We start from the raw sequence: 22,662 nt of genomic DNA on the forward strand, positions 1-22,662 counted from the left end.
TTAATAGTGTTAATAAAAAACAAGCCACTTTTTGTATAACTAAAAACTTTAGCCATTGGTCCGTTGAAACTGAATGAGAATCACGAGATAGGTGGCTATGGCCGATGCAAACTGCAAGCAGAGAACATTAGAATAATACATTGGTATTATTTAAGTGTAGCTTAAATCCTTACCGATGTCAGAATGGTGCGGTTCACGCGGCACAATCCGCAGGCGGAGAAGTCGGCATCTACGACGAGTAACTGCTGCCAAAACTTCTTGACCGCCTCCGCGAGAATGGGCTCGTGCACTTTCCGCTCGATTTCGCAAACAATCTGGATCGTTTTGCGCGACTCTCGGGCAGCCAAGTGGCACGGCTCCACCACCATGAGCAGTCGCAGGAAGTGGAAGCAAATCCAGAGCATTTGCACCCACAGGTAGCCGTTGTCCCGCTTGCTGAGCAGTTCCAGAAAGAGGAAGTAGGCCGTAGCCACAAGATGCAGCAGACAGGACACAAGGATGAAGAGAACAGCAATGCCAAAGGAGCTGTCAAGTGCGGAAAGGGTAAAAAGCGAGCAAGCATGGGGTATGGAAAAGCTTTACTTGGACAGGAGGTGGACACATTTTCCTAGCGACTCGTGACTGTCCGCCAGGGATTTGAGGAGCAACCCCTTGTTCTTGGCTGGAAAATAACCCAATTTGAGTAACTCCACGTTGAGGATTAGACTGCGTGCGGCTGCCTTGTCACCTGCGGATTCACTGGGCAAGGTTTCGCCGTTCAGCTTCGTCAGGCTCGCGTGGAGTGCCGATGGCATCGCTGGCCGATTTACGCTAACGTTCTTCACGGTGCTAACCTTTTGCGGTTTGATGGCACTGGTTGCATTGTTCTCTGTTGGGTGGGTCACAACTTATCAATGATCCTGGAAATGAAAAGTACCACTTACCTGCAAGAAAGCTGCTCGAAAGCATCCGATTCAGGCGGCCAAAGCGCCTTCCTAGTCCATAGGCCGTGTTGGCAAAGTTGACCTGCAAGCCCGTCAGGATGAAGTAGAGACTGTAGAATGGAATGTACCAGTGCACATTGAGCTCTGTCGAAGGGAAAATGAAAAGGTGGATTCAAAGATAGATATCTTCCATTTTAAGATTTATTTGGTGGCTTATAAATAGATATATTATAGCGCTAGCTACCCGTATCCGACTGAGCAATGTTCATATCCTGGGCAATGCGCATCCACGTCCCTACATCCAGACCGACCAGAAGGGAAATGGCCACCAGGGAGATGGCAGCCATGCCCAAGGCTCGCCATCGATCTCTTCGAAAGTTATTGTAGGCATTTAAGGTGTTATCGATCTGGGGTGTGGTCACAGGATTATAACAAATGAAAGGAAGGAGTACCTTCGATTGCAGTGATCTCACCTTGTTTAGTCGATCGTTGAGCTCGAGGGTGTCGTTCAGGCTGAAAAGGCCACAGTAAACACCGGATACAATGGCCATGACCACCACAGACACGTCCAGGGCCGTCACCACCTTCGACGTAGCCGACTTCATTCTAAAAGATGCACTTTTGATTTGTTGGTTGGTTTTGTTTGCAGTTTGTCAGAGCAATTAATTGGTCAAGATCGAATGTGTTTAGAAGGGAGCAGAGGTGATGATTAGATAGAGAAAAATCGAGAAAAGTATACACACAATTAGGATCAAAGTAATGACACCCTCCTTTTTATCAGGAAAGTGCTGATTATTCACATCTGATGAGATATGGATTCTAAAAGTGAAGGATTCCAATCCCCGAGTGTCACTACTTTAAAATCCTTGCACAGGACAAGCACGTAAAGATTAGTCAAAGAACGGCACAGAACTGGGACCTTACAAGTAGGAAACATAGATGAAGCTACAAAAGTTCCAACAAGTACCTACCGCACGGGAATTTCGGAGTTGGCATCGAACAGTAGTCCCCGATAGGTGAGAAAAACTACGCAGATGTGGATAGCGCTAAGTCAGAAGGAAGTCAACGCCTTTGGATGCCCAACTCACCCATGACCACCGTTAATGTGGCCGAGTATACCGTGAAGAGCCAGCTGCGACCGATTTCCACCCGGCCCTTGGAGTTCCGGACCGTAGCATATGGAGCCAGGGCCAGCACTTTGCTGATGTAGAAGATGCCGATGCTGGGCTGGGATATCTCCATGGTAATTCCGAACGCGGGACACTCGCAGTACGACCTCCGGACGAGAACTGTTCTCGATTGGCCAAATACAGGACCTTAAATTGCAAAACGCCATATTCGACACCAAACAAATACTGCGCTCCCATATTTGACTATTATTAGTGGCCACCACCTTCGCCCACACCATCACCACATGGCCCTCGCAGACCGTCTGGGCAAACACCCCATGTGCGAGTGAGTAACACATTTGCTTATCAAAAAGCTCGGCTGTCCGCGATGTAAATAATAATTAGCGTGTGAAAATACCAAGCCGGAAAAAGGACACAGGAGCAGGAGCCAATTATTTTGGGGCCGGCGTTGACAGCTGCGGCAGCTGCGACAGGTGCACCAGAGTGAATGAGGTCCACAGCCCAATTGTTACACAATTTCGCATTTATTGTTGCGACTCCACTCGACGGGCCAGCCCAGTGGGGATCGCTATTAAGGAACAGTGGCAGATGCGCAATTAATCAAGTTAAATCTATCTGCCAGCCAGACTAGACGGAGTGTGCATTGAAGATCTCGATCCAGTAGCCGTCGGGGTCCTTGATGAAGGCCAGTCCCTTCATGCGGCCGTCGTCGGGCTTCTTCACAAAGTCCACGCCAAGCTCCTGGAAGCTGCAAGAAAGATTGCGTCTTTGAAGAAGGACAGGACTTTCCCATTGACATTACTTACCGCTGGCAGGCGGCGTACACGTCGGGCACCATGACTCCAATGTGTCCGAAGCCACGTGGATCGGTGTTCCCGGTGTGGTAATTCTGATCCGGATCCCTCTCAGTGCCCCAGTTGCTGCGGAAAAGAGCAGAAGATTATACGTATTTTCTTTATATAATGGAGGACCTCTAGTTAAGGTGTAAGTTATTATTAAAAACTAGATGCCGAATTAAATTGAAAATAATATAATTTATAAGTAAACAAATTCCAGGAAGCAACTAAATCAGCATGGTCTGTTCAAGTACATAGTTCTCGAGTTATAGTTGGAGCTATCATATCTATAAAACGAGTTAAGAAATGTAAAAATTGAATATCCATATGGCCTTTGAATGAAATTCCGATTGCGGAGGAGTTTCTGTTGAAAGTGTTCTTTGTAGATGATATCTACATCCATATTAAGATTGGTATTGTGCCGCCACTATGGACTATTCAAATAACCCTTTCCTAGAGCCATGACATTACTAGGGTCTACTCAAATGGAACCTTGTCAATTGCATGCAAATGGAAAACCACTTACTGGGTTAACTCAATGGTGGCCTTGCGGCTCATCGCCCAGCTTCGTCTCTCCTTGGGATCCTTAGGCACATCGGTGGCTTTCTCGTAGCTGAGCCAAATAAAAAAGCGATTGTCATTGTATCAATATCATCAAGATAAGCCGGCGCAATCGACCTTACCCCAGAAAGTACAGCGAGAACTTGGCCTCGGGGAAGTCCAGTTTCACCAGCAAGGTCATCCCGAGGACGCCCGTGTAGAAGGGCAGCGACTTGCGTGGATCCTTGATGCGGTACATGGTTTGCTGGAAGAGGAAGTCCTGCGCCGCCGACAGCGGGTTAGTTGCGCTGCGTGATGATGGCGCGGTCTGCCCGGCTGGGACCCACTCACCTTGGTGGACGAATCCGGCTTCTGGCACAGCTCGTCGGCCTGGGCATTGCTCAGTCCTGTCACGTCGCCCATTTCGATGCTTTAAGCCAATTAACAAACACCTGTTGAAAAAATCCGCGAGGGAATTGTCAGTGTGACCCTCGCTCACCAGGTGATACTTACCATCGGGCGGCGAAAAAGTGCACGCATTATTAGCGCGCAAAAAGTAAGGTGGGGTTGCGAACCAACTAATACCCTCGTAATATAAAATATATCAAGCCACCTCTACCCTGAATTATTGTGTAAAACCAGAAATGCATTTCTGTGCTTAATTCTCTCTCTTTAAAGTGCCAAGTATATAAAACAAAATGTGCTTATTGCACATCATTCTTATTGAATAAATAAAGAAACACACACACTCCTACTAAAATTCCAAAAAAGATGGATTAGAACTTTCAAAACAACGAAACTTTTGTTTCTTTGCTATTATTTTCCATTATTATACCCGTTACTCGTAGAGTAAAATACTATACTAGATTCGTTGAAAAGTAATTAACATGCAGAAGGAAGCGTTTCCGACTATACTAAGTATATACATATATTCTTGATCAGGATCGATAGCCGAGTCGATCTAGGCATGTCCGTCTGTCCGTATGAACGTCGAGATCTCAGGAACCATAAAAGCTAGATTCAGCATTATAGAGGCAAAGACGCAAGTTTGTTTACCCATGTTGCCACGCCCACTCCCGCCCACAAACCGCTCAAAACTGACACGACCACAATTTTTTAGTCTTGTAATTTGCTTTCGATTTGCAAAAACAAAAAAATTGTTTGCCACACCCACTCTAACGCCCTAAAACCTCCCAAAACTGCCCTATCTGAGTAACGGGTATTTGATAGACAGGGAACTCGAATATAGCATTCTCTCTTGTTTACAACTTTTGTCTAAAATGTACAAATAAATAAGTAAATAATATTTTCGGACAAATCCTAATTTCCATTTCGAAAGATAGTACTATAATAAAAGTAAACCGATTATTTCCTGATAATTACTATTTTTATTCCCACGAAATCCACAAAATTAAACGCAGCTTTAAATATTTGTAATTGATTGTTGACTGTTTAATTGTCGGTATTATAACTAATTTAACTGAAAGTAATATTCTTATATGCTTTGTGTATAAAGTCGTGTACATGCGTGTTTGTATATAATATATATTTTATATTTGCTTACCAATTAGACTATTTTACTTGCTGGATTTCATTGTGATCTTAGGCATTTCCGGACTCTATACAGAATTAGTTATATAATTAGATCTAGATTCTTTGCATATGTATATTGTGCTCATGATTATCTCAATCATTTTGTTGTCGTTAAGTTGCTGTTGATTTGTTAATAATTTGTTGTTGGTGCTGGCGGTGAATGTCTCAAATACTCCGTCTAGACCAAAAAACCCTTTAATCCTAGGCGCATTTGCATGTACAAAAACTAATTGGTATTATCATCATTTCGCTTTTCCTCAGATATTGGTCGTTTTTCTCGTGGATGGTACTTCATAAATACAATTCATTGTTGGCTTGGCAAATCAAATAGTGTGTTTATCTCAGTAAGTGTATCTGGACTTCGTGCACGCTCACTTTTGGAAGGAGTTGTGTTTTGTGTGAGTAGAGATTACTGCTCGCCAGTGTAACAAATTCTTTGGACATTCTGGGGGGAATACAAATATAAACAAAAATGGCTTTCACCAGGCCGGTTATTTCGTTTCACATTTATTTTCTTTCGTTGCGTTTAACTATTGCAAGCTCATAACAAAATCGTAATAATATAAATTAAAAATTAATTAAAAAACTACAAATAAATTCAAATAAAACATGAGCTAAAAACACAAATGTCTTCATACCGCACAATTATGTGACTAACAAAGAGAGGGGGCTAAAAAATACATTCGTGATAAATATAGCTAACAAATTAATAAAAAACGAAAACTCAGATAGCTTTTACTTTTCATTAAATTAACTAAATCGCCAACGATAAAAGTAAGCTTGACTACAAAGATGAGAGAAGTCAGGAAAACAAAATAACACTTGAAAATATCTTTTGAAATATGTTTCTTTGCGCTTTTGGTATCTGAATATATTAATAAGAATTTAGGGCTTAAATTAAAATGCGTAATTAATGGCAAAAATCCGAGTGGTCACTTTTTTCTGGAAAACTTAAAAATATTTACTTGATTTGCAGCATTCTTATTACAAACTAAATAATTTCCTCAGTTGCATCCTCTACATCGTTCGTTTTATCTCTTGGGTATTTTTTATAGTATAAATCTATGTGTTATTTGCGTGCGATCTATTATTAGTCTTCCAACAAGTTTTACATAATCATTTGTTTATGTTAAAAATGAATATGCATTGACAAATATAGGTTTAGATTGTGGTATATGATTTTGTTTTGATTGATTTAATTAATCTTTTTTCGATTTAATTCAATGTTTACCAGCACATTTGGAAGGTCTAAAATTAGTGTTTAAAATTAATTAATATATTTTTGTGGATATCTTGGTGTAGAAATAAGAATTTATTTAAAAAAATTTCACTAGCAAGTAAAATCACCTCTCAATAATTACAAATTAATTACACGCATATAGACAAAATATCAATAATTGTTGTTGCTCTTGTTGTCGTTGGTTTAGTCAAAAGAAGGCAAATAAGATCAAACTTTAAACGGCTAATCGTCGTCATCGTCGGACGAATTAGACGACAACTGCAGATCGTTTTGTAGGAAATCGTTTGGAAAGCCACCATTGGACGCATAAATGCCGGACTGTTGCTTCTGTTTCTGCTGATGTGGATGCATCTGCTGCTGATGCTGCTGTTGATGATTGCTGCCATATGCTGGTGATATGGAGCCGAGGCCCAGGTTAGGCAGTTGATTATGGTGCTGCTGCGTCACCTGCTGTTGTGTGTGGTTGTGATTCTGATAGACCTGATGCTGCTGCTGCTGCTGGTGATCCTGCTGCTGGCCCTGCGTGGAGCGATCGTCCTCTGTGCTGTCATCCGAGTCGCTGCCGCTGTCACTGTCGCTGGAATCCGACTCCGAACTCGAGCTCGATGCACTCAGTGCACCGCCAATTTGCTGCAAGAAAGCAAACCCCCAACTTAGCAATGCGCCATACCTAACCATAATCACAACCCACCTGCTCCAAGGCGGCAGCCGCTTGCGCCACGGACTGCGAGGTCAGTTCATGCTCCCTGCTCGAGTCCACGTCCATGCTATTGCCGTGGCCATAGGCAGAATGACGCTGCTGCGGCGGCGAGTTCCGTTGTTGCTGCTGCTGCTGTTGTGCGTGGTTGTGGCCACCATTGTAACCACGCCCATAGTTCGATGGCTGATGCTGCTGCTGCTGAGCCATTGGTGGGCTGAGGCGCTGGTGCATCTGCTGGCGCTTTCCATGGCCGTGCGGGGGAGCCTGCCGCTGCTTGCCAATGTGCGTGGACGAGGACGTAGATCCGAAATCCGGTTGACCTGCCGCGAACCCTGACGTATTCGCATGTCCGCTGTTGTGCAGGGCCGCTCTCAACCCAAAGTCGTCGTCGTCGGTGATCAGGGGAATGCTGGGCAACGTCTGCTGTGCATTGTTAGCATCCCAACTGAAAGATAATTCTATTAATTATATGACAACGGTGACGGCAAAAGTAACATACGCCGGCGCAGATTGGGGACTGCGGTGGACTGGCACTGGTCGCGATGGTGAGTTCTGTTGCATTGGCGAATTGCGCGGCTTGAAGTCAACTGAAAATGGTAAGATAAAGAAAAATTAGAGCAAACGCTTCAAACTTATTAAATTTCTGTTTCTTTTATCTGTTTTTAAGTTATCTGCACACCTAGGCTGGTGTAATACACAGTTTCCTCTTTCTACTTACTAATATTGTTTCTACGGCTGCCGGTAGAAACCTTCGTCTTGGTTGAGATTCGCATGGTGCTATTCTCCATTTTGGGTGCCGTTCCCGAGCCCTGTCCAGGTACTGATGTTGGCGCCGGTCCCGCTCCGTTCGCACCCTGATTGTGGGGCTGACCCTGGCCCATGTGCTGACCAGGAAGCTGGACTGACTTGTTGCTGACTTCATTCCTGCAGGAATGTAAGTTTAAGCTTGCTGCTTCAAAATTCCCCAAGATTAAAGCACTTACCTGGTCTTCTTTACTTGAATATTGTGGTTTAGCTTTTCTATGGTGATGGCGCCCGTCTCCTTGTCGTAGATCATCAAACACTCCTTTGCATACTCTCTCTGATTTCCCTTATAAACTGTATGAGGCACTCCGGAACTTTCTGCAAGTTAAATAAAATAAAGGTGTGAGGGTATATTAATTTTATTCAGAAGTTCGCAATGCATTGCAAGACATTTACGACGACATAAATTTGATATAAAGTACATAAATTCCCGATCAGTATCAAAAGCCAGGATAAATATTTTCGAAGAAAACATCTAGCAAACTAATTGTCAATATAGTCCCAAGCTGACGACAAATGGGTTTACTAAGCATTTTAAATTTAAATTTTAGTAATTTCCGGTATCTATTCATGGAATAATATTGTTACATTTCTTTTTGGCAAAAAAAATTAATTTTTGATTGTTTTTATACTCGAATCTAAATATTATATTTGAAAACTTTTTATAATTACCTTTAAACTAGGTGACTTTTGTATTTGAAAAATAAAACCAAGGACTAATAACTATGACTATTATTCCTGTACATAAGTCTGCTTATCGAGAGTCTGTAAAAAGTGGATTCCTTCCCCATAAGTCAAACAAAAGTTTCTGGTAAAGTTTTGATAAAATATTTTTAGTGTGTTTTTTCAGAATATTACAATATTGATTTTTGGAGGTAGTGAGTTTTTAAAAAGAAAATATAATAATACTCACTAAAACTAGTGCTACATTTAAAGAACGACTATAACGCTTTCAGAATATACATATTTTAAAAAACATGTATGGCCTAAATTGAAATGTGATCTGGTACCAATGGATTATTCGCGGCTTTTTCGCGAATCCAAGATGCGCTCATATGTTTCTGCCATTGGACGGAATTATTTCAGTTCTCTCTTTACAACCCACAATGCGGTTTTGTACGATCGCTTTGGGTGAGTTTGCAGTTCCTAAAGTTGGTACTACCCGAACAACAATTCCTATTTGTGACATTTATGATATAGTGCTGCTCTGTGTGCTCCATGTCTCAAATCCGAAGCCATTTTTACCTGTTTTGGAAAACATCCACAAACACTTCGAGGATAAGTTCACAATGATAAACCAAATGTTAAATGGCAACAGCGATGATAGCTCCGCACCGGAACCGGAACCGTCACCCCCGAAATCCAATACACATTCAAATAAGAAGGCAAATACTAGCCTCAAAAAGGACGAAAGGAGACAAATCTTGAACACACTGGTCAAGCTTTGCAAATCAGAAACAGGAAAGGACGGAAAGACTTCCAGCTTTGACGTTTCTCTGCCCAAACAAACCATCAGTAATATTAACACGATCACGAACAACATCAGCATGCCGGAAATTCAATTGCCACCGATTACGGTTGTCATCGTGAAGGATGAAAAGGCGCTGGCCAAATACCAAGAGAAATCTAGCAACGGGACCATAATAGTCAAACGTCGTAGCAACGCCAAGGATCCCAAACCTGCCCCGAGAACGGGATTGGAAAACAGGACTGAGAAAGGATTGAATGCGGACATTAAGAAGTGCGTCCTCATGAAAATCAAAGAACTTAATATTATAAAAGCGTAACCGAACTTTCTAAATTCGAATTACACATACAATTTAAAATGTTTTTCATTCAATTAAAACAGAAACATTTCATAGTTCAGGAAAATCATTCTTTAGAGAACATTTAGGACTGTGTTTTTTGCGGACTGCCCAGTCCTAATCACAAGTTTCTAGCTCTTATAGTAGCCTAGATCATGATGTTCATACGAACAGGACATGGGGATCATCAATAATTGTACTCCATAGCATTGGTAGCGCATTAACACCCGACCACTGATAAAAATCAGGGCTACGCCCTTGTCAGAAACCAATATCTTTTCGCTGCTCTGGCGACCAGGTAATGTAAAGTTTGACTAATGGATTTGTCCCATGGAATATAAATGGTAAAATCCGAGCTTTATCGCTAGAATCGAAAATGCGACGGCTTGCTGTACACATTGGTAAGTCCGAGGAGCTGTCATGCGATCCAGAACCAAAGTAAGACTCGATTCTCTAGCCATTCTCTACCTGTTTCAATGGGAAATAGGAGCGGTGCAGAATAAAATCAACGAACTGAAGTCCTGGCTCGACCAGAACGTTAAAGGGCGCCAGGACTCGGACACGATTGACACACTTATAATGCTGTGCGTCATAGAAATGAAAGAAGCAAAGAAGCTCCCAGCTAAGATTGCCAACTTTCGGATAGCCAACAAGAACACTGTGCAAAACTACATAATCCTCCCGACCATTAAAATTCCAAACATTACCATCGTCTTTGCGGATGAAAAGTTGCCTGTATCAGCGCGATCGAGAAAACAAAATATAGAAGAGAAACTAGATAAACTAATTGCATTTCTTAAAGACTGCATAACAAAGAAAATAAACCTACTGGATATCTTAGAGGAATAAAAAAGCTAGTGCTGCATATTTTCGTTTTTGTACCATGCCAAATATATTGGCTCTATTATGAAACTTATTGATTGCTTTAAAAAGCTTAAAAATCAATGCTTGAGATCGGAAGTACGGATGTACATTGGGCTTATAAAAATTGTCCATAAATCCGTTTAGTGATAATAAGCAGCTTTGTTCATCCTTTTAATTGCATTTTATGAGTAGTATTTAACCCACTAATTTCTAACTTTTTGAGCTTAAAGAAATGACATAGCTGTTTTTCGCAATGTTATTGTATGTGTTGCACTCACGTATATTGAGTGTTTCCTATTTGATTAAATCGCAGCATTCCAATTTGGATCTGCTTAACAAATATGCAAAGAACTAATTTACTTAAGTATCCATGTAAGTGAAAAAAGTTGCGAGTTTGGCAAGTTGCTCGAAATGAACGAAAAGTTTCCGCTTTTGCTGTTCATGATATGTAAGTTTGTGATATTGAATAGTTTGTGATTTGAATAGGAATGGCATTGGGCCGTTCCGAGATATGAGATAATAGTATCCACTTGGCAGGTCTGCTGCGGGCGCAGCCAAGTTGGACGCAGGATCACCTCAAGCTGAAGAAACTAACCGCGGATCTGGTAAATGCCATTGCGGAGGCTAACTCAGGAAGGAAATACGGAACCGAATGGGTTCCGTCGCTGGGACAAGCCCTGGAAGAGGTGCATATAACATCGTCCAGACGATGTTTCCTATTTAAGATATTGGCCAAGAAAGTGGAGCTTCTCTGCCCGAGGCCTCCCCCATACCGTCCCCCTTCCCGACCAAAACGGAGACCATCGCCGACGCCACCGCCACCTCCACCACCACCACCACCACCAACAACTCCGTCGATTCCATTAAAGGCACTCAGTACAACTACAACTACAACTACAACCGAAGACCCATTTATGCCCCCGTCAGCCCTCTCGGATGGCCTGGAGTACCCCGATGGGTCCTACTTTCCGTGGTGCTATATGCCGCACTGCCCCACGATTTGTCAACCACCCTACTGTTATCCGTGCAGATCGCCACACTGCGATCCGAAATGCGTTCCGCCCGACTGCTATCCACCCTGCAAGGAACCGGGCTGTACGCTCCCACCGACCTGCTGGCCACCCTATTGTCCGAGTCCCTGCACTTCACCCTTGTGTATTCCCGGAAACCTGGGCAGGATGGCAAGCTGCCTGCCTCCCTACTGTCCACCGCCCATGAATTGCCAGAAGCCCTACTGCCCGAAGATCTACAAGCCGCCACAGGCCAGATCGATTTTACGGTTCGGAGCGTGTCCCTTGCGTGACATAGTCTCCAGAACGAATCGGTGGGGATAAGCGGCCAAAGTGAATAGATCATGAGTGGATACTGATATTCGCTGATTACCTGGCGTCAGCATAGATAGTATGTGCATTAAACCGTTGTATTAAACAAGAATCCATTTGACACTCTACTAAAACGCATTTCACCAATTCATCTCTGCCCTCTTGCTGCTCATCCATGGTAGCGTTATATTCACAGTCTGGCCTGGGCGTTAATAGCAATTATCATGCTGACTATATAACTCGCTATGGGCGTCTGGTTCTGGTTGCAACTGACTTTAATAACCTGGATTCCGTCGTCAGCGAGAGAAGTCTACAATGCGGATCGGAGTTTTAATCGTTGGTGAGCATCGTGGCGAACGAGCAGAGATCATACTGATTTAGGAACATAGTGCTCTGCCTGCAGGTATTCAGTGCCTTGGTCATATTGCCCCTTCTTGCGGAAGTCAAAAGTAGGCTTCTGAATTCTACTGCAGAAAAAATCAAGCAGGCCTTTTCGATGACCTATAACATGGGAACATTGATGGAGATTTTCGGGGACAGTCGACGGGGAAATGCATCCCTGGACAAGCAAACTGAAATATTCAAGGCTGGCTTAGACTTCCTGCCCAAATAATCAAAGGAAAGCGCTGGGTGTATCATCTCTTTTTGAACAGCCAGCTTTACTGAGTGGAACTTCTCTTAGATCAACAAACACAGTTTGCAATAAACTTTCGTTTAATCGTATCGTCTCTTATTTAGTCAGGAATCTCGAGTGGCTTAATGTAGTGTGGTCTGAGATGACCTTGGCGTGGTTTCAAATTGCCGTATCCAAGCGGTTGAGTCACCAACAGGGCGGAGCTTCTAGCATCATAAAGTTCAGACACGGAGATAGGGGAAATTTGTGAATGCTTACAAAAATAGGCTTTATCATTGTAATCTAGGATTTCCAGACACTAATTTGATATCAAGAAAGAATAATAAGTATGAATCAAAGCATAACAATGTATTACTTATGAGAAAACTGCTGGACTCTACTAAGTCGACTACCAGAGACATCTATGCTGGATTACTTAGATTACTAAGTATTACTAACCATATGCGCAATAACGATATGGTTATTGTTGCTATGGTTATTGAAGCACGCCAAAAGTGTTACATTGATAGGCTGGACGGGAACTTGGCTGTGGCCGGTGCCAAACTGGAAACTAGTTCAGCATTGTGCGCCTTTGGCTGCACCCGTCCGATTCCCAGGGAGGCGGCAGAGATTGGTCAGTTACCGCACTTACCCACTTCAGAGGCCCACCACTCTTGACCAAATTCCGCTGCTTTTGTCGCCGTTGCCACCACCGCCGCCGCCAAAACTCTTTGGCGACTCGGCGCTCGCAATCAACGAAGCGTTACACAAGCCAAGTCGGCCGCAATGGGGCCCAAGCAGCAGCCCCACCACAGCCGACGGCCCACAGACGATGACGATGACGACGACAATGTCTGGCCACAAAGAGCATAGCGGAATAATACCAGTATAGAGAGGCCGAGGAGAAAGACTTGAACGCTTGGCTGCATTTTTCCTGACTTGATGTAATGTGGTGTTTTTACTCTCCAGCGCTGGCCTTTTCTCCTCTTGCTTGATTCAAATAATGCACAGGGCTAGCCATTAATGTGTATCTTTGAATAGGCACTGCCACTGGTTCGTCTCGTCTAATGGATTGTGCATTATGTCATCAGACAGACGATGCAGATCCAACTAACCGCATACAATAAGCTATAGGCAGACATTTTATCCGAGTTCGAAAGGGTATATCAAAAGTTTGGTTTCGAGTTCTCAATCGATAATCCTATCAAACTAGCCAGGTATATGTCCGTTTGAAAAAGAAGTATATGTTGTGTTCTTTTTAAAAGGGATTTAGTCAAATTGATTTTAGGAACAAGAAGTATAAATATGTAAATATTTCTGAGCTGAAATGTATCTCAACTTGGCTTGGAGCACGCTTTATTGATTGCTCCAAGTAATTTTAATGAAGCTTCTGGGCGAGATGCACATTCCACCATTAGACCAAGCAGGTGCACACCAATTTCACCTTATTTCGGACAATCGTAGTATCGCTAAACGTGTATAGCTTATTTAGTAAATATGAAATTCATTGGTATAGAACTTTGAGCTTTGGAATTAGATTTCTTTGTCTGAAACATTCAAACTGTGCCCTCAATTAAGACTCCCAGTTTAAATATACTTTTTTTTATTATGCTAAAAATCTACCTCAACAAAGACCTTTCCGACTGCACTCACCTGAATTTGGCACGGTAACAGTAACTTGATTGTTGGAGCCGACGTCCACAGATGCCATGCGGCTGGTGTCCACGCTCGCTGGCTTGAAGTCATCTGCAAGACGAGGCGTTTGTGGGTGAATTCGGATTTCTGGCGAGGGTGAATGGGAGTCCCCTGGACAGCACTTACATTTGATAGTGTGAAAGGCGGTCGAGGTGTTCTTCGGGTTGAAGGTGGCGCCCAGCTTCAGTTCCCGCGCCTCCTCGCCGATGTTGAGGCGCTCGGCCAGCGAATTCTTCTGTTTGGTCATCATCATCGTGTTGGTATTGCTGTTGGGCTGATAAGGCAGGTTGGTGGTGGTGCTTTGTGGGTGGTTGCTGTTGTTGGAGTGTTGGTTGTAATTGGCACTGGTGTGGTTTGACTTTTGATAATTGTTATTGTGGTTGAGGTGGCTGCTGTTGCTTTGATATGACTTCTCGGCCGCATCCGCCAAAGCAAATTGGGGCTCCTCGGCGGCGCCACCGCGTTGATGGCTCTGTCCGCCGTGGAGCGCAGAGGATGAGCTCCTGTCGCTGCCCTCGCTGTGGGTGCCGTTGTACGCTGCCGCTGCGGACGAGGACTTCCGATGGGTGCCGCCGTAGTGCTGGCTCGCAGACGCCTTGGCCTTGAGACGCTGGAGCTTGGTGGCCACGGACTTGGGTATTGTACGGCCGTGCTCGTCGCTCCACGTGTTGCTCTCTTTTGGAACGGTGCAAGACTTCTGATACAGAGTATTGCACGTCGCAAAAGAAACCACGTTCTCGAGCGGAGGGTTAAAAAGTAAACGAAAACGAAATGATAACAAATCGGGGGGTGGTGATGGTGGTGGTGGGTTGACCTCGGAACACTTTCTTCTGCTTCCTCAGGGCGGCTGGTGTGTTTCGGTTGTTACATTTGACATTGGAAATGGTTCTCCACGGAATTGCTTGGCGCACTTGGCTTGGCCTTAGCGTGAATCTTCAATCTGCGGAGTATGGCGAAAATATCAACTGCGATTAATATTTATTTGCTGCCATATGTTTGCGACACACATACACACACACACACGCACGGAGCATTGCAGCGCTTTAGAACACTGCATTTACACCTGCTACTTGCTGCTGCTGCTCTTTGACACACATTTGGTTGGCTTTTCCTGCGCTTTTCACCGATCCGTGTTATTCTTAGCGTCACACGATTTCCACACGAAAATGACGGGAGAGCGCGGGACAACTGGAAGGCGACGGACGAGTAATGTGCGTGGAATTATGCGAGATTTTGCGTTTGTAATGCACGCTTTGCACTGCGAATTGGCACGCGAACGTAATACGTAAGCAAGTCAAAAAGTGAGCGGCTGCCAGCGGAACGAAAAGGGGTCGGGACGCGGGACGGGGGGCGGAGGGGCCGTACACAGCTGAAAACAAGTTTGAAATAGCCGAAAAACAGCAACGCGAAGGTGAAATTTCCGAAAATCGAATTGAAACGTAGACGAAAATCATCAGTCAATATGTGTGTGCACTCTGGCTGTGTGTGGGTGTGCTGCGTTTTCCACAACTGCGTTGCGACCTGCGAAATGCCAATCGCTTTTCCGGCGCACCAATCGCACTTGATTCGAGCACAAACATATTAAAATTGCTGCTCGCCTTTACTATATTGCATTGTCTTACATTATTTACACCTCACGCTGTTGCTTCTCTTTTTACTTTTTAACGATTCAATGCGGCCGCACTGCTGGAAAATGCCAAAAATACCAGTCCTGCGAAGAAAAGTTATTTCTATCGAAAACAGAGTGACCGTTGCCGAAAAACGGTTTCTAATTCGTGGTTGAGCACTTCGCTGCGCTCTTAGCCAGCACTCCAACCACGTGATCAAATTTCAGTTAAAGATTTTCAAAACTTTCTGTTCATGGATACTCTTTTAAAAGAACTTGACAATTTAATTTAGAAACTAAAGTATTTATTTTCACATATATATATATAAAGAATAGTACAATGAATTTAGAGCCGTTGAATTAAATATCTTCCAGAATGGTCCGATAAAAACCTTTATTATATTTTATAATATTGGAACCGCATATTGCATATTAAATGGCTTAGTTTGGATTAAATGGGGTGAAAGATAGAAAATTGGCATTTTAAAGCGATATATCCAATATATTGTGGGTCTTTTCGAAATAAAAGCAATCGTGTTCTTCTTATTCGTCTGTCGGCGTCTTTGTCAATCACTATGAAATCTTCGTTGGGTCAGAATATCATAAATCGAATTACATTTTGGTAATGGTAATTTTTATTTATTGCTAATATAAAACAATAAATATATTCCAATAAATATATTCCCTATTCTCTATTTTTTTTAAATTTATTGCCCTTTTAAATATACGAAATAACTTAACCAAACACACATTTTAGAAAATATTGATAATTTCTGGACTTTACGTTGGTCAAAAGCAGACACTGCTATTCTTATGAACAGCCTAAAAGTTGTGAATTTGCTCAAGAATGTAAAGAAAAAAAAGCAAAACTATCGGGATTTTCTTTTTTTTCCTATCTACACATTCCATTTTACAAAAATAATTGGAATGAAAGTATATAATGAATATAATATTCCGGAAAGGGACATGGAAAAATACGTCTGTATTGGCATTGCTATTTCAAAAGAAATTTTAGCCACGCCCACATTAAAATTTGTCACGCCTATAATTTTAATATATTTGGTTTTTTTCACTCGTTTTTTTTGCCAATTTCTATTGGTTTGCCAACCAATTGTCGTCCTCTCTTGCTTTTATTCTAAATATTTTTGAAGTTCAAATTAACTCTAGATCTAAGGAAGAATCTAAGTGACACTGATTTAGTCTTAATATACATAATTGTACAAAAAGATCCAAACCTATAATTCATTTCAAACTATACAAAAACTTTAACTCGAAAAATTCCCCCTTTTAGTAGTTTTTACAATTTTATGAACACCAAAAACAAAACATTTCTTTAAAAAGTTAATTTTATCTTGTAACTAAGATAGTGCCTTAAGTTTTGCAAGAATACATTCCTTAAATTTTGAAACTAGTTTCTCCATTTCCCGTTCCTTATACTGACTGCCGCTTCTCGCCCTCTTGGACGACTCATCTTCCACGATGACAATTGTAATGTTCGGCATTTTGATGCTCGGCAGCTTGATGAAGTTTTCCAAAGTATTCTTATTCGAAATGTCGATATTGCCAACATTTATCCGATGTTTGCTGCCCCGCATCACTTCCACGACGCACAGTTTTTTCAGGGTGTTGAGCGTTACCGGATTCTGCAGCTGCTTTATGTTTCCAAACCAGGATCGCAGTTCGGTTTTCATAGTATCCGATATGGAGCAGACTTCATATTGAAACAGGAAGATAGCTGAGGAATGAGGAATTCAATTGGGTATAAAGTGGGTTTCTAAATCAAGCAACTCGAACTTACCAAAGTAAACTGGAAAAAGTCGCATTTCTGACTCTGGCGATAATACTCGGATTTGATCTTTACATGTCCGCGCTTATATAGCGAATATAATGAATCTATTAGTCAGACATGGCTTTAATTTGTCATACCTAACGAAAAGTACACTTGAAGCAATTTGGTTTGAATATAACGATTATATAATAAAGATTTTAAAAAATGTATATAATTTTTATTTGGCCCGTGTTGAGATAAACAACAAGGTAATACGAACTTTAGCTAACTTAAGTTACTAATACGTTTTATATTTATTATCATATATACTATTTCTCCCCTAACAAAGTAGTTACTAAGACACGGAGTATGATGGCACTAATTAATTTCGTATCGGCGATTATCGGGTCAAAGAGAAAACAAACAGACTGAAAACCGCCCCGATCTTCACACCAGATCGAGTTTTCCGGGCTGCCATGGTAAGCGGCAGCAGTAGCACACCCACACTCAGGCAGGGGATTCCCTCGGAGATCGGATCATCATTAACATTTGGGCAAATCCTCAAGGCGCCGTCGGCCAGCTACCGTATGCGGATTGGCCTAGGTCCCGCGCTCAAGGATGCGGATGCAGCTCCTCTGTAGGGGCGTTAATTACTTGAGCGCCGTCTCTGCCCTTCGAACCGAAGATCGGGGCTTTAAGATTTCGAAATGCCGAAATAGCGCGCCTCATTGCATTCTGTTTATATTTCCATTTTCCATTTTCAATTCCATTTCCATTCCCTTTGATACTGCTCCTAATCTGTCCCACTGGCGATGGCAGGCATTTGATAAGCTGAAACCGATACTTTTGCTCTCTTTTTTCGCTGGAGTGCGTTTCCTTTGAGGATTCCCATGGCACACAGGTACATGTGTACCCACCTGCGGGAAATGGTGGGCCATGGTGGGTGGTCGTCCGAATGCAGCGGGAAATGCATAAAGTTTCTAACGGTCTCGTGGCGTGTCGACGGCAATTTGTAGGCCGACTGTTGCCTTTTAGCCAACTTCCTCCTGCCCCACTGCCACCACTGCCATCCTCGACTGATGTCCTTGTTTTCCGTTTTCTAATCAAAGAGTTCTGCTGTCTGTTGCTCAGTTTACAGTTTCGCAGTTCGCTTGCCCATTTGGCGGCTAATTTAAAAACTTTTCTTATCAGTTGATGGAATCTAAAATTGCATTTTTATGGCACTTCCTCTGGCTGTTCCGTTGCTTCCCTACTTCCCTGCTTCCCTGCTCCACTCCTTCGCATCCTTGGGACCCTCGCCAAATGTGGTTCCGCCTATCGACACTTTCGTTTGAAAAGTCGCCTAAATATGCCTGCCAAAGTTGGCCTTTTCCATTATTATTCCCCAGTTCTGGCTCGAACCCAATTACCGTTTTGTATCTGAGAGTTTAGCTACCGAAGTATCGGAACGTCTGCAATTAGTGCTCAACTAGTGCAATACAATGCCGGACTGATTGAGTTACGGATTTCCCAGGCACAGGCAATTAAAGCACACCGAAGATCGCTGACAAATGCGTCGGATCTCCGGCATCTTAAATCAATTAAAGAAGGCATTGTTTCCACGACTAACGAACCACTGACCCCCTGACCCTTTTGGCCTTGTTAGGGGTTGTCTCAGAACTGGGCCATCTCGAGCACTTCTTCAACTTCGCTGACGAGGGTTCGTCCATCAGATGTCTGGCTACCTGATGGGAATCACTGGAATCATACGAAAACAACGAGCGGCAGCTGTCCCCCCGAGCCACGCCCACCGGCGAATATGTGCGCCCCCTATGCAAATTTAATTAGCGATCGTGAGTTATGGCCGCATATATATAATATATAGTCACCCTCCCACTCTCCCTCCCCCGCCCACCCTCTCACCCGAACAAATGCGCTCGATCAGGCGGTCATAAATCAATTTAAATGGCCATCTCAGCGAGCTGCAGTGCATCCAGCGGGCGCAGGGGGAGGAGGTGCTCCACAGGCACGACGGTGGATGCCTGAAATTGTCTGTAATTATAGTGAAAACACTTGGCACACAGCACAGCACTCCCCCAGCGAATTTGATTCAAAATACTCCTGCAATCGCGTTTCCCGAACCATTCAGATGCACATCCACATGGGCATGTGGATATGTACCTCATAGTTTGTGGCATCGTGGCCACGTTGTGTGGCCATAATTCAAAATTTATGTCTTTTGAAATTATTTTAATGTCTCTAATGGAACTCCCTCTCCTCTGGCGGCGCGACCATGGACCCCCAGTTAGGAAAGATCAAGGGACCTGCCCACCAGTAATGAGCATGTTAATCTCGCTGATGAAGGGAAGTTGCAGGTGTGATATGATAAATTCTTTCAAGCTAGGAACTAAGGAGTAGTAAGTATCTGGTTTTATAAAGCATGTGATTTAAAGATGATGATCAAGATATTGTATCTTGTAGCTGTTTAGCGCCTTCAGACTTAGCTGTTCCTTTAATTTTATGACTGGAAACAATCGCACCTAATTGCGGACCGAACATCCACCGTAAGGGATCATGGCCCAAAGATTGGACCTCATGTCGTGGCCACCTCCGATCGAGCTGGAATGCCACCTAACCGTACGATCCGTGGATCCAACTCAATCTGAGGCGATAAATATCGCTCCGTGGCAGCCACGAGTTCAGATCCTCCATTAGGTGGCTCCATGTCGCGCGTTGGACTGTCCATACTGTCCAGCCTGTCCAGTCTGTCCAGCTACAACATCGATTACAAGATCCCATGTGGAGCAGCCCAGTGAGCTGGGCACGAGTCGTGATTGAGACTGGTCGATTGGGAGTCATCGCAGCCGGAGTCTCCATTTCCATTTGCAATTCCATTTCCGATCTGATCTGATTAGGCCCAACGCCATTCCCAGCGTGTCTGACCCTCCTCCGGGGTCAGCAATGCAAACAAATTCGCAGCAAATCTCAATCGCAGCCACCTGCGCAGCTTAATAAATAAATTGGCCAGCTCCTCCAACCGCATCCACCCGATCCTCCACCGATTTCCCCACCGGTCGAAGTGATACGAAAACAAATTGAAATTGGCAACCCGCTTGTTGAGCGCTAATTTATTAGCCGCTCGCCCGGTGAGCCTAGAATTTTAATTGAATATTAACACCTTTGGCAGAGGATCTCGCTGGGAGTTTGGTTACGCGGCTGCTGGAGCGGATTAGCCGGACAGCCGGCTGGCGGGGAGGAGGATGCGACCAGTGGTCAGTGGTCAAGTGCCGCGGGCGCTGCTCACAATTCAACTGTGTGTGTCTTTGTGGCATTGATTTATGCAACAGCCTCGATTCGGAACTCCCCACGATCCCCGTGATCCGCGTGTGTGGGTTCCCCATCGCCCATCGACACCAATTCTGGTAGCGAGAGGAAATTGGTTATTTATAAGTGTCAGCTGATGATTAAATTGGAATAGGACTCGCATCGAATTAGTTCCCGGAATAAAGCATATTTTGAAATAAATTCCGATTGAGAATACATTGTAACAGAGCCCAGTGAGGTCACTTTGAAATCCAAAGGTGTACCCTATAAACATAGGGTTCTAGGTCGAAGAATTCTATAGGGATCATTTATCCTGGAAAGCTTAACGAGGAATGATAAAAACTAGTTGATCCTTCGGATCCTTTTCATTATAGATATTCTGTGATTAGTATTACTAGTCCAGAAAGCTGAAGTCTTGAGATTAAACACATTGAAATTCTGAACCTAAAATACATAGTTGCTCACTTTCTGACACTACAATGATTTATGAGTAGTTTATGGGACATCTTAGCATATCACACTTGCTCAATTCTTAGTAACTCTACCAAATATGGTTAATAAATAACCCTGATAATATAATATTAGTACAGAATTAACCGCTCTCCACATTAAGCAATAACAATTCGAACTTCACAAGACTGTATTTCTGAGATACACGTGAGATGAGATACAGAGTATGATGGGTGACTGGAATCTTTTCAGATCGTGTCAACACACGCGATGTCCGAAGATGGGAGTCCCAAAGCCCCAAAGCCAATTGGCCACCCACGAGGAGCAAGGAGGGCGAATGTGGCAGCCCCACCAGATCAGATCTGCAAATTGGACAGGAACCCGCTGCGTCGCGTGCCCCAAGTTCATTTGGCATGCCGCTGACCATGTGAAGATTGTTTTTAAACTGATTAGTTAATAGAAAAATTATTTAAATATGCCCGACTGTGCCTTGGCCACCAGAAAACAAAGACTCAGCTCCGCTCCAGACGTATGTATGCCGAGAGGAAGCAGCAGGCGATGGAGCACGGCAATCACAATCTAATCTCGGCCAGCGATCGGAACGAGATCAGTGAATTCCGCACCATCGGTAAACTTTGGGGGGCTGGCCGCTATTATTTATTGACACTCGAAACCGAGCGGGAAGATGAGACTCCGCGTCCCGCGAGGAGCATGGGGCGGAGTCCCTCAAGTGGCCAGGATGGTTGGCCAAGGCGTCGCCGCCTGTGACAGCAGATGGTGTCGGCATTCCAGGCACCTTCTCCCTCGACCCGTGCCTCCTGACCCCCTGTTCTCCGCTCGTCTTCCTAACTCCTCTCTGCACGCGACTCGAGGCTTAGGCCAGGGGAATCCCACTTGGAGGAGCGGAGAACTGGGAGACCCGGATCGGACCGGACCGGACCGCCCGCCTTGCTCCTCGACACTCTACTCGACTGTTTGATTTATGCTCGCGTAATTGTTGGTTTAAACGCTTTTGCACGCTGCCCGTTTGGCAGGGGCAGGGGGTAAGAGGGGCCCGGGGGAGCGGGGTAGCCGACGTTATGACACCCCAGTGAAATGTGAAGCATGTCCAGAGTTGTCGAGCCAACCCGAATTCTGTGGATTCAGGATAGGTAGGGAACCTGAGATATTTCCCAATTTATATTTAACATTTAAGTTTCTGAAACTCACTCAGGTAAAATAAGCATGAAGATAAATCCGTGTGCACAAATAATTTGTTATGGCTTCTCAATAAAACGTTTTTTAACTGCCAATTGTTTTGACTGTTTCACGTTTGTCTAATGCCTACTAAACCACATGATCATTAACGGGAAAAACAGATCAGCATTAGCTTCAAAGTACCATTTAGTTATTTTAGTTGAAGTGGCTCGTTTTGAAAAGTAAAAACAGTTTTCAACTTTTTGCTGCCTACCTTTTACTTCATAGTTAATT

At 43.7% G+C, this 22,662-nt stretch overlaps 8 protein-coding genes across 12 annotated transcripts; 4 read left to right on the plus strand and 4 right to left on the minus strand.

The window, feature by feature from the left end:
- Positions 1-19: 19 nt before the first annotated feature.
- On the minus strand, positions 20-2,467 carry LOC117138384 (gustatory receptor for sugar taste 43a). Of its 4 annotated transcripts, none has more exons than XM_033300456.1 (9): positions 2,012-2,467; positions 1,895-1,949; positions 1,397-1,529; positions 1,168-1,330; positions 924-1,067; positions 728-868; positions 583-661; positions 174-525; positions 20-111 (listed from the first exon to the last, which is right to left on the minus strand). In XM_033300456.1, the coding sequence occupies exons 1-9, from the start codon at positions 2,163-2,165 to the stop codon at positions 49-51; spliced, it is 1,284 nt and encodes a 427-aa protein (XP_033156347.1). In that variant the 5' UTR covers positions 2,166-2,467; the 3' UTR covers positions 20-48. The 4 variants fall into 4 exon arrangements, with proteins under 4 accessions (XP_033156347.1, XP_033156346.1, XP_033156345.1 ...); XM_033300455.1 differs by having other exon boundaries at positions 1,397-1,541; XM_033300454.1 differs by having other exon boundaries at positions 583-868.
- A 91-nt stretch (positions 2,468-2,558) lies between these two features.
- Positions 2,559-3,922, minus strand: LOC117138386 (lactoylglutathione lyase). Its single transcript, XM_033300457.1, has 5 exons — positions 3,781-3,922; positions 3,573-3,709; positions 3,416-3,502; positions 2,860-2,973; positions 2,559-2,801 (listed from the first exon to the last, which is right to left on the minus strand). The coding sequence occupies exons 1-5, from the start codon at positions 3,850-3,852 to the stop codon at positions 2,681-2,683; spliced, it is 531 nt and encodes a 176-aa protein (XP_033156348.1). The 5' UTR covers positions 3,853-3,922; the 3' UTR covers positions 2,559-2,680.
- A 1,571-nt stretch (positions 3,923-5,493) lies between these two features.
- Positions 5,494-15,785, minus strand: LOC117136388 (ell-associated factor Eaf). Of its 2 annotated transcripts, none has more exons than XM_033297280.1 (8): positions 15,688-15,785; positions 14,192-15,005; positions 14,024-14,116; positions 7,946-8,084; positions 7,681-7,886; positions 7,462-7,549; positions 6,954-7,407; positions 5,494-6,892 (listed from the first exon to the last, which is right to left on the minus strand). In XM_033297280.1, the coding sequence occupies exons 2-8, from the start codon at positions 14,316-14,318 to the stop codon at positions 6,485-6,487; spliced, it is 1,515 nt and encodes a 504-aa protein (XP_033153171.1). In that variant the 5' UTR covers positions 14,319-15,005; positions 15,688-15,785; the 3' UTR covers positions 5,494-6,484. The 2 variants fall into 2 exon arrangements, with proteins under 2 accessions (XP_033153171.1, XP_033153172.1); XM_033297281.1 differs by lacking the exon at positions 15,688-15,785 and adding an exon at positions 15,077-15,553.
- Positions 8,849-9,585, plus strand: LOC117136391. Its single transcript, XM_033297283.1, has 2 exons — positions 8,849-8,897; positions 8,967-9,585. The coding sequence occupies exons 1-2, from the start codon at positions 8,873-8,875 to the stop codon at positions 9,551-9,553; spliced, it is 612 nt and encodes a 203-aa protein (XP_033153174.1). The 5' UTR covers positions 8,849-8,872; the 3' UTR covers positions 9,554-9,585.
- On the plus strand, positions 9,948-10,430 carry LOC117136392. Its single transcript, XM_033297284.1, has 2 exons — positions 9,948-9,972; positions 10,029-10,430. The coding sequence occupies exons 1-2, from the start codon at positions 9,948-9,950 to the stop codon at positions 10,418-10,420; spliced, it is 417 nt and encodes a 138-aa protein (XP_033153175.1). The 3' UTR covers positions 10,421-10,430.
- LOC117136389 (extensin) lies at positions 10,817-11,906 on the plus strand. The gene is made up of 2 exons (XM_033297282.1): positions 10,817-10,883; positions 10,973-11,906. The coding sequence occupies exons 1-2, from the start codon at positions 10,847-10,849 to the stop codon at positions 11,767-11,769; spliced, it is 834 nt and encodes a 277-aa protein (XP_033153173.1). The 5' UTR covers positions 10,817-10,846; the 3' UTR covers positions 11,770-11,906.
- Positions 11,990-12,480, plus strand: LOC117136393. The gene is made up of 2 exons (XM_033297285.1): positions 11,990-12,097; positions 12,147-12,480. Exons 1-2 carry the CDS (start codon positions 12,073-12,075, stop codon positions 12,368-12,370), a joined length of 249 nt encoding a protein of 82 aa, XP_033153176.1. The 5' UTR covers positions 11,990-12,072; the 3' UTR covers positions 12,371-12,480.
- Positions 15,786-16,993: 1,208 nt separating the features above from the next.
- LOC117136815 lies at positions 16,994-22,473 on the minus strand. The gene is made up of 3 exons (XM_033297885.1): positions 22,402-22,473; positions 17,470-17,597; positions 16,994-17,406 (listed from the first exon to the last, which is right to left on the minus strand). The coding sequence occupies exons 2-3, from the start codon at positions 17,492-17,494 to the stop codon at positions 17,030-17,032; spliced, it is 402 nt and encodes a 133-aa protein (XP_033153776.1). The 5' UTR covers positions 17,495-17,597; positions 22,402-22,473; the 3' UTR covers positions 16,994-17,029.
- Positions 22,474-22,662: the final 189 nt, after the last annotated feature.

This window comes from Drosophila mauritiana, chromosome 2R (assembly GCF_004382145.1).
Source record: "Drosophila mauritiana strain mau12 chromosome 2R, ASM438214v1, whole genome shotgun sequence".
Lineage (NCBI taxonomy): Eukaryota > Metazoa > Arthropoda > Insecta > Diptera > Drosophilidae > Drosophila > Drosophila mauritiana.

What these genes read in the sequence shown, in the direction of transcription:
- LOC117136393 (XM_033297285.1), top strand. Translation starts at nt 12,073, where the DNA reads ATGCGGATCGGAGTTTTAATCGTTG. An exon ending in GATCGGAGTTTTAATCGTTG is followed by an intron (nt 12,098 to 12,146) that starts GTGAGCATCGTG and finishes TTAGGAACATAG; the next exon opens with TGCTCTGCCTGCAGGTATTC.
- LOC117136391 (XM_033297283.1), top strand. Translation starts at nt 8,873, where the DNA reads ATGCGGTTTTGTACGATCGCTTTGG. An exon ending in GTTTTGTACGATCGCTTTGG is followed by an intron (nt 8,898 to 8,966) that starts GTGAGTTTGCAG and finishes TTTATGATATAG; the next exon opens with TGCTGCTCTGTGTGCTCCAT.
- LOC117136392 (XM_033297284.1), top strand. Translation starts at nt 9,948, where the DNA reads ATGCGACGGCTTGCTGTACACATTG. An exon ending in ACGGCTTGCTGTACACATTG is followed by an intron (nt 9,973 to 10,028) that starts GTAAGTCCGAGG and finishes TCGATTCTCTAG; the next exon opens with CCATTCTCTACCTGTTTCAA.
- LOC117136815 (XM_033297885.1), bottom strand. Translation starts at nt 17,494, where the DNA reads ATGCGACTTTTTCCAGTTTACTTTG. An exon ending in ACTTTTTCCAGTTTACTTTG is followed by an intron (nt 17,407 to 17,469) that starts GTAAGTTCGAGT and finishes CTCATTCCTCAG; the next exon opens with CTATCTTCCTGTTTCAATAT.
- LOC117136389 (XM_033297282.1), top strand. Translation starts at nt 10,847, where the DNA reads ATGAACGAAAAGTTTCCGCTTTTGCTGTTCATGATAT. An exon ending in GCTTTTGCTGTTCATGATAT is followed by an intron (nt 10,884 to 10,972) that starts GTAAGTTTGTGA and finishes TCCACTTGGCAG; the next exon opens with GTCTGCTGCGGGCGCAGCCA.
- LOC117136388 (XM_033297280.1), bottom strand. Translation starts at nt 14,318, where the DNA reads ATGATGATGACCAAACAGAAGAATTCGCTGGCCGAGCGCCTCAACATC. An exon ending in CGCCTTTCACACTATCAAAT is followed by an intron (nt 14,117 to 14,191) that starts GTAAGTGCTGTC and finishes CTCGTCTTGCAG; the next exon opens with ATGACTTCAAGCCAGCGAGC. An exon ending in CGGCTGCCGCCTTGGAGCAG is followed by an intron (nt 6,893 to 6,953) that starts GTGGGTTGTGAT and finishes GCTTTCTTGCAG; the next exon opens with CAAATTGGCGGTGCACTGAG.
- LOC117138386 (XM_033300457.1), bottom strand. Translation starts at nt 3,852, where the DNA reads ATGGGCGACGTGACAGGACTGAGCAATGCCCAGGCCGACGAGCTGTGC. An exon ending in AGCCGGATTCGTCCACCAAG is followed by an intron (nt 3,710 to 3,780) that starts GTGAGTGGGTCC and finishes TCGGCGGCGCAG; the next exon opens with GACTTCCTCTTCCAGCAAAC. An exon ending in GCCACCATTGAGTTAACCCA is followed by an intron (nt 2,974 to 3,415) that starts GTAAGTGGTTTT and finishes TCTTTTCCGCAG; the next exon opens with CAACTGGGGCACTGAGAGGG.
- LOC117138384 (XM_033300453.1), bottom strand. Translation starts at nt 2,165, where the DNA reads ATGGAGATATCCCAGCCCAGCATCGGCATCTTCTACATCAGCAAAGTG. An exon ending in AACTCCGAAATTCCCGTGCG is followed by an intron (nt 1,542 to 1,894) that starts GTAGGTACTTGT and finishes ACAAATCAAAAG; the next exon opens with TGCATCTTTTAGAATGAAGT. An exon ending in TTCGAGCAGCTTTCTTGCAG is followed by an intron (nt 869 to 923) that starts GTAAGTGGTACT and finishes CCCACCCAACAG; the next exon opens with AGAACAATGCAACCAGTGCC.